The following is an 11,009-nucleotide window of genomic DNA, read 5'->3' on the forward strand; positions in this document are numbered from 1 at the left end:
AATTTGCACGTGGAGGAAAAAGAAAAGTAAGTTGCCGTACATAGCTCAACGACACAGCAGTATGTGTGGACTGTAGTACCTCCAATACACTGAAGTCTTTAGTTGACGTAGATACTCGACGTATTAATAGGTCAAGGAAATTAATAGAGATTACCCTATGAGTTGCCCAATTGAGAAATCTATAGCCAAGTATTGTATTATAGCCAACGATGCATGTCAAAGACCAAGTCCAACTTCCATAATTAAAGGGGACCAATGTAACATCATGATATGTGGTACAAGTTTGTCTTGCAAAGAAATTAAATTAACCAACTTCAGCTTTTTGATAATTTTCTCCCATGAACAAGAATTAGGGAAAGCATGGTTACTATTTGTGTTTGGTCAGTTGCCGGAGTTAGAATTTTCATTAAAGTATCTCAAAATATAAAAAGTAAACTCACGAAAAAGTCAATAAATATTCATATGTAATATTTATACATAAAAAAGTTACCTAACTGTATGATATAATTTTTCAAAGAAGAAGTGTCAGACACCCTTTCACCCCTTAGTACAAGTGGCTCCACCAATTATTTATTGGTGCCATTACTACCTTTACTCTAGTGAATAGCTTTATATATCATGATCCAAAAGAAGAAAAAATCGTAAATATCTGCAAGTTTCTAGAACATCTAGGCTTCAATATCTAGTTAGTTGGTCTGCCTTACAAAGCATTAATTCCATTTAGAAAGAATATTTGCAATTTTTAATTATAAATAAAGTATGTATGGTTCGTTGTAGTCTTATAAAGAGATCATTTGTTAGCAAAGTCATTTGTTAGCAAAGTGATTTAGTAGTTAAACATTTGTACTTAGAAAGATTTTCATTGTTTCCTAAGTAAACTTGCAGGGAGGAGTAATGTCTTCCTAAGACATCATTAGATAAAGTATTTGAGAACAAATTTCCACCGGATTGTATAACAACAACAACAACAATAAAAATAATAATAAGTCAAGTATAATCTCACAAGTGATGTCTAGGGAGAATAATGTGTACGTAGACCTTACTCCTACCTTGAAACGGTTCCGATGGATGGTCTTTTGAAAAAAATAAAATCTAGTCTTCATTCACACTAGCGGCCTTTCTTTTCATTATATTATATCCTTTAGTACATTTAATTTTCTTCCCCACATAGTCCTTTTTCCACAATAATGGTTCTAACCAAAACAAGGGGCAAAATTAAGTTTAGCAGTGTGACCCAAAAAGACTCCTTCCAACATATGCACAAGAGTTCTTGATTGATTTTGCAAGTGGAGGAAAATAAAGTCATGAATGTGAAATTGTGAATAGCTCAAGGACAAAGCACAATATATAGACAATAACACCAAAACACAAAAGCTCATCAAATTCACTTTCCAAATACATCATCAGTTTGCAGTCATGGGATTCTTGAAAATCCTTCTATTCTGCATCTTTTGCACTTTCCTATGGCCTAGTATTCAGAGTGATTTAGAGACCTATATAGTCCAAGTTGAACCACCAGAAAGCCAAATTTCTACTCAATCATCATCACTGGATTTAGAGAGCTATTACCATTCTTTTTTGCCTAAAACTACATCAATTAGCTCAAGTGAAAATGAAGAGCCAAGAATGATCTATTCCTATCACAATGTGATGAAAGGCTTTGCAGCCAGATTAACTGCAGCACAAGTTAAGGAAATGGAGAAGAAACAAGGCTTTGTTTCTGCACAGCCAAAGAGGATATTGCCCTTGCACACTACTCATACTCCAAGCTTTCTTGGTTTGCAACAGAACATGGGTTTGTGGAAGGATTCCAACTATGGAAAAGGCGTGATCATCGGAGTTTTGGACACTGGAATTTTCCCTGACCATCCTTCATTTAGCGACGTTGGAATGCCTCCCCCGCCTGCTAAGTGGAAGGGACTTTGTGAGTCCAATTTCACGACAAAGTGTAACAACAAGCTCATAGGACTCAGGTCTTACCAACTTGCTAATAGTTCCCCAATAGATGATGATGGACATGGTACACACACAGCGGGCACAGCCGCAGGAGCCTTTGTGAATGGTGCCAATGTCTTTGGGAATGCCAATGGCACAGCAGTTGGTGTTGCCCCTCTTGCACACATAGCCATATATAAGGTATGCATTTCTGATGGTTGTGCTGATGTTGATATTTTAGCTGCCATGGATGCAGCTATAGATGATGGTGTAGATATCCTTTCAATATCCATTGGTGGAAGTCGTTCGAGTCCTTTCCATAATGACCCTATTGCTCTTGGGGCGTACAGTGCAACAGAAAGAGGTATTCTTGTTAGTTGTTCTGCAGGCAATAATGGTCCATTCAGTGGATCTGTAGCAAATGACGCGCCATGGATTCTCACAGTAGGCGCTAGCACTCATGATAGAAAACTAAAGGCCACTGTTAAGCTTGGAAATAAAGAGGAATTTGAAGGAGAATCTGCTTATCGTCCAAAGAATTCCAACTCAACATTCTTCACTTTATTTGATGCTGGAAAGAATGCAAGTGATGAATTTGAGGCCCCTTATTGCAAACCAGGGTCACTTACTGACCCTGCTATAAGAGGAAAGATAGCCTTGTGCCTGGTTGGTGGTGGCGTTCGCAGGGTTGATAAAGGACAATCTGTAAAAGATGCTGGAGGTGTTGGCATGATTATCATCAATGAACCAGATGATGGTGTCACTAAATCAGCTGATGCGCTTGTGCTTCCATCGTTAGATGTTTCAGATACAAATGGAACGAAAATTCAGGCCTATATGAACTCAACATTAAACCCTGTCGCTACAATCACGTTCCAAGGGACGATAATTGGTGAAAAAATTGCTCCTATAGTTGCTTCATTTTCTTCTCGCGGTCCAAGTGTAGCTAGTCCTGGTATCTTGAAACCTGACATTATTGGTCCTGGTGTTAACATCCTTGCTGCTTGGCCTACCTCCGTGGATGACAACAAAAACACAAAATATACATTCAATGTGATATCTGGAACCTCAATGTCTTGCCCTCACCTTAGCGGCGTAGCAGCTTTGCTGAAGAGTGCACATCCTAATTGGACTCCTGCTGCTATTAAGTCCGCAATCATGACAACCGCTGATACATTAAACCTAGCCAAGAATCCAATACTAGATGAAAAGCTGATTCCTGCTGATATCTTTGCCATTGGTGCAGGACATGTTAATCCATCGAGAGCAAATGATCCAGGATTAATTTATGATACACCATTTGAGGACTATGTACCTTATTTATGTGGTTTGAACTACACAAATCGAGAGGTAGGTAACTTGTTACAACGCAAGGTGGATTGCTCAAAGGTGAAAATTATTCCTGAAGCACAACTAAATTATCCTTCATTTTCCATCAAACTTGGATCAACTCCTCAGACATATACCAGAACTGTGACCAACGTTGGTGACGCTACATCATCTTACAAGGTGGAAATAGTTTCTCCAAAAGGAGTTTTCGTGAATGTTAATCCCTCCCAGCTAAATTTCTCCAAGTTGAACCAGAAGTTAACATACCAAGTGACCTTTTCCAAGACAACCAATAACTCAAACACTGATGATGTTGTTCAGGGATTCTTGAAATGGACTTCTAATAGGCACTCTGTGAGAAGTCCAATTGCAGCTGTGCTGGTCTAGTGAAACTACAAGATTGGCATTCTAGTTTTCTTTTCTTTTTCCCTTCTCTTTTTCTGTTTTTGGGTTACGTGAGCAACAGACTTATATTAATGCTTTCTTTATTTTCATCCAAGTTCGCAACTGAATGATAGCATAATATCCTCTTTGATAGAAGTGAAGATTTAAAGAGTTGAAGTGGGTTTGACAACCTAAAAAAAAATTAAATGGCTAAAGATTGTGTCTATGTCAGGGTAAAGAAGCTCTTGAGTCCTTCCTCGAGTACACTACTAGAAATTCGGCAAAAATCGATCAAGGTCGACTGACGGTCAAAAAACCGACCAAAAAACCGATCAAAGTTGATCAATTTTTCAAAAAAAAAAAAAAACATTTTTACGAAACCGACCAACTTTGGTCGGTTTCCTTTGGCGCAAAAATGCGGGAAACTATTTTTGTGTCCCGCGAAATTTATGTTTTAAGAAACCGACCAACTTTGGTCGGTTTTTCAATTAAAATAAATAAAAATTAATATTAAAAAAACTGACCAAAATTGGTCGGTTAATTCGGCCGGTCATTTAAAAAAACCGACCAACTTTGGTCGGTAATTTTACTTTTTAATAAAACCGACCAACTTTGGTCGGTTATTTTCGTGCGAAAATACAATTAAAGAGTATAAATCAAATAAAAGACAGTCTTAAAACAAAATGTATCAATGGTCTAGTGGTAGAATAGTATCTTGCCACAGTACAGACCCCGGTTCGATTCCAAGATGGTGAATCTTTTTATTACATAATTAAAATACCGACCAACTTTGGTCGGGTTTTTTTGCAATATTTTATTTTAAAATTTTAATTGACCGACCAAAGTTGGTCGGTATGCCTTTCCGACCACAAAAATACCGTCCACACGTAAATGGTCGCGTTTTGGTCGGTTTTTTGCCATTACCGACCAACGTTGGTCGGGTTTTTTGGTCGACTTTTACCGAATTTCTAGTAGTGGTAGTCACATGCTCACAGCACAAGAATTATAATTTGGATCAGCTGTTATATGTTAAAAAAGGCTCCAATTCAAGGATGTTTTACCAAATAGAAGATAGAGACTTTCCAATGTAAAAGAGACTAACTTTGCTAGCATGATCTAACCTAAAGGGGAGGCCATTGGAAAATAATGAAACTACACATCGCACGTTTAGAATGGAAATAAACATATAAGAGTATAAAGAAAATACTGAAAATGCTATACAGACAAAAGATTACTCTGGCACAATATCAATGTCACCATTCACTTTGACATAGAGAGACATGAATATCGACATGTCTAACAATGGCTGATTTTAGGTGTACAGTATTATGTTAGTGACGAGCAAGGACTGTAAGTAGTTAGGATTGGCTTCAAAAAATGAAGATATATATAATTTTGGAAAAATATTGTTGGCTTGAAGCTTTTTTTGTTGAGAGTTGAATTTAAATAAAACCTCCATATCTCAAATTCCTTTTCATTTGCTACTTATAAGAACTAGCTATATAAAGTAGGCTCAACTTAATGCTGGAGTTAACAAGGTACTGAAGAACTTCACAAATATTCTTGAAAGTCTGCTGTCCTTTCATTATGTCGACAGGAGCTCCAAAGTGCCAAACCACAAATCTAGGAGTCAACTTGGCTTTTGCATCATGGCCAATTAAAGAACCAAACGCTTATTTAGCATTGCACATTTCCAATGTCATTATTTGTCCGGAAAAGTCAGTTACATACTCTGGTAAATCAACTTGACATTATAAGAAAAGATAAAAAAAAAAAACATATTTATTATAATAGTGTCAGTCTAGTTAAGAAAATAAAAGAAAGAATTACAAGAAAATACACATGATTTCACACCATAACAAAAACTGGTCCATGATAGAATTCGAGGGTGCACCAAACTATATAGAGAACCGGGTTCTCTATTAGTTTTCATAGATTACACAATCACAGCAGAAAGTAAATAACACTGAGAGTTTTTACGTGAAAAATTCTCAACTCAACGGGATTAAAAAATACGATCTACCCTTTTAGGATTTCAAACTTCACTATTGAGCAACTTTAGATTACAACCTATGCAACATATGAATTAACCTCTTAATCCCTCACTAACTTGTAACATACTATTACAAACCACTTTGTAATAACTCTATTACAAAGACTTTACAACTCGACTAACTCTAGCCAAGACACAAACACAAGGGTTTATGATTTACAAAGGGTTTCCTACGGAATGCTTCTAAACAAGCTAAGTAAGAATTACAATTGAAGAACTATTACAAAGTTACAACTCAACTAAGGACATACAATAACTTAATATGGGGAACTGGTCCGTAGCAGTGTTATTTTTTTGTTCTTGGTGCACTTGAGAATCGTTTTCTTAATGATCAATCACACAAAGTATTTTTTTTTTCAAATTCTCTAAGTGTTCGAGTCATTTGTTTTACTTTCCTTGATGTTAATAATGTATTTGTGACATCACTAGGATGATGTAAGCAAGGTAGGTAAAAGACACTCCCCATAAAGTTGATTGTTGCATTGTTCATGCGTTGTAGCGTGTGCAGACAGCAACTTTACAGCTGGGGCAGTTGACTTATGCAGTTTCTTCGGGAAGCGGTAGCTATCTGTTCCCTTTGTTGTTCTTTTGACTCTGAAGAGTTGAACCATATCCCAAGTTGGAACCTTTGATCTTAAGGTCTTGAGAATGTGTAACAGGTTCCTTATCTTTTTCTTGACAGTAAGTTTGTTGGATCATCAGAACATACAGGGATATACATATAGCCTATCAATTTTCCCTTTTTTGATGATGACAAACTTATAATTCAAATTTTCCCTAAGAACCAGCATTTCCTAAATTCCTACTGAATCTGTTTTCTCATCATGTTCCCCCTGAATTATTTTTTTCCCTTTTGGCATCATAAAAAGAAAGTAACATGCTTATAGAAAAAAGAAGTCTAGCGTGAGTTAACTCATGCCACTTGTGTGCACACAACATAACTAAAAACAGAGCATAAAGACAAGACATAGACAGCAAAAAGGGAAAAGCTTCCATTAAACAATTTGGATTTGAATACAAGGAGCAGAGTCAATGTTACTGACAACCATCCACAATTCAGAACAACAAAAACAAATACCATAAACATCATAAAAAAACTAATCATAGGAAACTAATACTTAAGACTTGACACTGATGGGACATTATTTAGGGAGAACTAGAAGAAGAGAGCTTAAAGGCAGAGGCAGGGGTTTGGAGGACGAGATCCATTCGAGCTTTCGCCGACATTTGCTCATTGAGAAATTTCTCTTTCAGGCCCTCCACCTGCTTCTTGAGCTCAGCATTCTCCTTGGTCAGACGGGCAACTTATTCACTTTGAAGATACTGAAACTAGGTGCCTCCTGAAACTGACTCAACTGACTCTCAAGAATAGCATTCCTTGCTTTCAACTGCCTTATCTCAGCAGTAGCACTGTTCTGAGCATTGATCAACTGAGAAATGGTAGAAGTGTTTCCAACTCCTCCAGCCCTATCAATGCACTCACATTATTCCAGAGTGGACTTGTAGAAAGTTTGCTTCTTACTGCCCAGTTTAGCTTGTCCCAGAGGAACCTTGAAGTACTCAAAGACCTTGGTGAGAAGGAACCCATAAGGCAACCCATGATTACCATCTTTAAAATCTGCCATTTTCTACTTGTGCTCTATCATGATCCCAGGCAGGTTGATGGTAGTGAAGTTTTCCAGTGCTTCCATGAGGAACAGGTCTGCACGAGAAGTGATAGATCTTCTCTCAGCATAAGGGAGCAAGACCTTGTTCACCATCTCAAATAGTAGTTGGTATACTAGAAGGAGGGCCTTCTTCTGTACCTGTTCCCCTTGCTGAACTACTCTATCCTTCAGGATGGCGTTTCTGAAATTTTGAGAACAAGATCCCTGAATACTAGACAACCCTTCAATAGGCATACCCAAAATAGATCCTAACAAAGCAGAGTCCATTATCATGTCAACTCCATTCAACAACACGCAGATATGATCATCCTTAACTTTGAAGAGGTCGGCACAGAAACTTTGAACTTCCTCCTCATACACCTCTGGAGCATCACTTGTGAACAAATGTGTCCACTGTTGAAACTCAAAAATTTCAACCAGTTGTCTCATACCAGCCTCCTCCAAAATGTCAGGGGCAAATGTGCGGCCCCAAAGCACCTTTTGATTCCTCAACTTCTCTTTCCCAACACTCCTTGAGTCACCAACTTTGGCCTTCTTCGAGGAACCAGGTTCCTCATCAGTATCAGTTTTTCTCTTAGCAGACTTGCGAACATTCTTTCCTTTTTCATCAAACTTTATAGACTTTTTACCAAATTCTTCCATCACCCTGGCAGCAGACTCTTCTACCAACTTATCACCATATTTTCACTAGCAACAATATCATCAGACTTGTTCATACTTTCAGAAGACACAGAAGATCCCCTTTTAGGCTTGGGGAGACCATGCTTTTGTGAGCGCTTTCTAGTCAAGGAATCAGGTTCCTATCTACTTCATCATCCACATTCACAACTGGCACTGTCTTCTCGCTCACAACTTTCCCGTCTTTCACTAATTTTCTTCTCCTTGACTCATCTTGGTTGTTCTTAAGTGCAGACTCAAGAGCCTCCTTCATTTGCAAGTAGACTCTTGAGCAACCATTGGTCTACGCTTAGTCAATCTAGCAATTGGCATATCATCAGAATCCTCTTCACTTTCCCCAACTACTTCTTCAAAATCAGATCTCATCTCAGGCATGACCACAGATAAAGGCTCAGCATCGAAATGATGGGAGAGAGCATGATCAATACTGACTTGGGGCTTTTAAGAGGACCCTTGAGTTGTATCCTCTGGGGAGGGATCAGGTCCCTCATTTGGGACCCCAGTAGTATTGTCCTGTGCCGATTGTTCAACAGGCACAAGCTCTCTACCCTCTACCACAGTCTTAGACTCTTCCTCCTGAGCCTCAAACCCATCCACACTTCCTTCTACAACAACCCCTTCATTAGTTATAGATAGCATATTCTCAATTACTTCTTTTTCTTGTAACTCCATTGAAATCGAAGAAGAAGAAGAAGAAGAAGAAGTGGTACTTGTAGGCTCAAGATTGGGAACTGAAGCATTCTCAGAACCAACAGCTGGATCTACATTTGAGCCTTCATCCAAAGGAAGACTAGAGATTTATTGATTCTATTCTTCATCAACAGGACCCTTTTCACCCAGTTTTTCCGGCGAGGCAGAAGGAGAGCTTGTAACCACAAATCTTTTAGTAGTTGAGATTTTGCAACTCCTATGAGAACTAGAACTTGATTGGGTAGGAGAGGAGACGGAGTGTGGGGGTGACTCTGCCCTAGAGTTTTGGCTAATGGTGGTGTTGAGAGAGGAGTCTAATATTGGTGTTTGAATGACTGAGGACTCAATAGGGGTATCACTTGGAACATTTGAGGTTTCGTGATTTTCAGCCATGGAGAGAAGTGATGAGTTGAGGAGAAGAGATGGGTAGTTTGAAAGAAAGAAAGAAGAAGCAAAATTTTAACGTTTTATGTGAGGAGTTGTGACAGTGATGGATGTATTTAAGATTGATGAGGGACCGATTAAGAAAAGCTGACCGTTTTGGGAGTAGGGTCGATTTCTAACAGGTGAGACGTTTGGGTTCAAAAGACGCAAAGAAAAGAAACTGACACACCGATGATGTGGCACTTGTTTTAACCGTTCAAAATTGTGCATGAGAGAATAGAGAAACTACTAACCTGTGTCAAGAGAACTAGGTTCCCTAACTAATCTTGCATCTGTAAGCTTTACCATTTTTACCAGTGTGTACTGCATCAACTGCCTATTTGCTCTGTAATTATCATGCGTGTCTACCTGTAACGGTATAGAGTTGAGTTAGATTTTTCCAGAAAACACTATTTAGCTAATTTTACCTGAACATATCTTTCATAGCCAATCATCAAGGGACCAGGTTATCAGTTGGGTTTTATCAACCCCAGTGCCAGACGATTTCTTTCAAAATATCCTCTACGCAAGGCCTTGGTAAATATGTCTGCAATCTGATCTTCTGTGCTGCATAATTTCATGCAAATGAGACCCTTTTCAACATTGTCTCTGAGGAAGTGGTGGCGCACATCAATGTGCTTGGTTCTCTTATGGTGGACTGGATTTTTGGCCATATTGAGTGCACTTGTATTGTCGCATAAGAGATACACACAATCTGAGAACAATCCAAAGTCTTAAAACTACTACTTGATCCACATCAATTGAGCATAGCAAGAAGAAGCTACTACATATTCTGCTTCTGCAGTTGAGATTGCCACTGAGTTTTGCTTCCTTGTACCCCATGAGATTATGCAAGAACCCAGGAAATATGCCATTCCAGACGTGCTTTTCATGTCCACCAGATATCCTGCATAATCAACGTCAGCATACCCAATAAGATCAAAGTTGTCACCTGAGGGATAGTAGAGAACTAGGTCATGCGTTCCTTTGAGATATCTCAATATTCTCTTGGCAGCCTTCAGATGAGAGTCCTTTGGATTAGATTGAAACCTTACACAAAGGCCCATGCTGAACACAATGTTTGGTCTGCTTGCAGTGAGATACAAGAGTGACCCTATGATCCCTCTATACATGGTCTGATTTACAAGAGAACCAGGTTCATCCATGTCTAGAAGAGTAGCTGTGGCAATAGGAGTGTCAATAACTTTTGATGTTTCCATGTCAAACCTTTTTAGTAGCTCCTTGATGTACTTCTGTTGACTTATCATTGTTCCCTTTTGAGATTGCTTCACTTGAATTCCCAGGAAGAAATTTAATTCTCCCATAATACTCATCTCAAACTCACTCCCCATGAGTTTTGCAAATTCTTCACAAAGAGAGTTAGTTGTGGCTCCAAAAATGATATCATCAACATATACTTGAACAATGAGCAGGTTCCTCTCTCGTTTCTTCAGAAAACGAGTGTTGTCAATTTTCCCTCTTAAAAGCCATTTTCTAGAAGAAACTTTGATAACCTTTCATACCAAGCTCGGGGAGCCTGCTTTAGCACATACAATGCCTTGTCCAGCTTGAATACATGCTCATGATACTCGTGACACTCAAATCCGGGAGGCTGCTTGACATAAACATCTTCTTTCAGGTAGCCATTTAGAAATGCACTTTTGACGTACATTTGGAACAATGTGAACTCCATATGAGATGCAAAGGCAATAAGAATTCTAATAGCTTCCATTCGAGCAACTGGAGCAAATGTTTCATCATAATCAACCCATTCTTCCTGATTGTAGCCTTGGACTACAAGCCTTGCCTTGTTTCTTGTTGTATTTCCAAACTCATCAAATTTGTTCCTG

At 38.6% G+C, this 11,009-nt stretch overlaps 2 protein-coding genes across 2 annotated transcripts; one reads left to right on the forward strand and one right to left on the reverse strand.

Moving 5' to 3' along the window:
* The first annotated feature begins 1,199 nt into the window (after window positions 1-1,199).
* On the forward strand, window positions 1,200-3,758 carry LOC104102690 (subtilisin-like protease 4). The gene has a single exon (XM_009610474.4). The coding sequence runs from the start codon at window positions 1,417-1,419 to the stop codon at window positions 3,649-3,651; it is 2,235 nt and encodes a 744-aa protein (XP_009608769.1). The 5' UTR covers window positions 1,200-1,416; the 3' UTR covers window positions 3,652-3,758.
* Window positions 3,759-9,902: 6,144 nt separating this feature from the next.
* Window positions 9,903-10,511, reverse strand: LOC138898106 (secreted RxLR effector protein 161-like). Its single transcript, XM_070184143.1, has one exon. It carries the CDS (start codon window positions 10,509-10,511, stop codon window positions 9,903-9,905), a length of 609 nt encoding a protein of 202 aa, XP_070040244.1.
* Between the last annotated feature and the right edge of the window lie 498 nt (window positions 10,512-11,009).

The sequence above is a fragment of the Nicotiana tomentosiformis genome, chromosome 8 (assembly GCF_000390325.3).
Source record: "Nicotiana tomentosiformis chromosome 8, ASM39032v3, whole genome shotgun sequence".
NCBI lineage: Eukaryota > Viridiplantae > Streptophyta > Magnoliopsida > Solanales > Solanaceae > Nicotiana > Nicotiana tomentosiformis.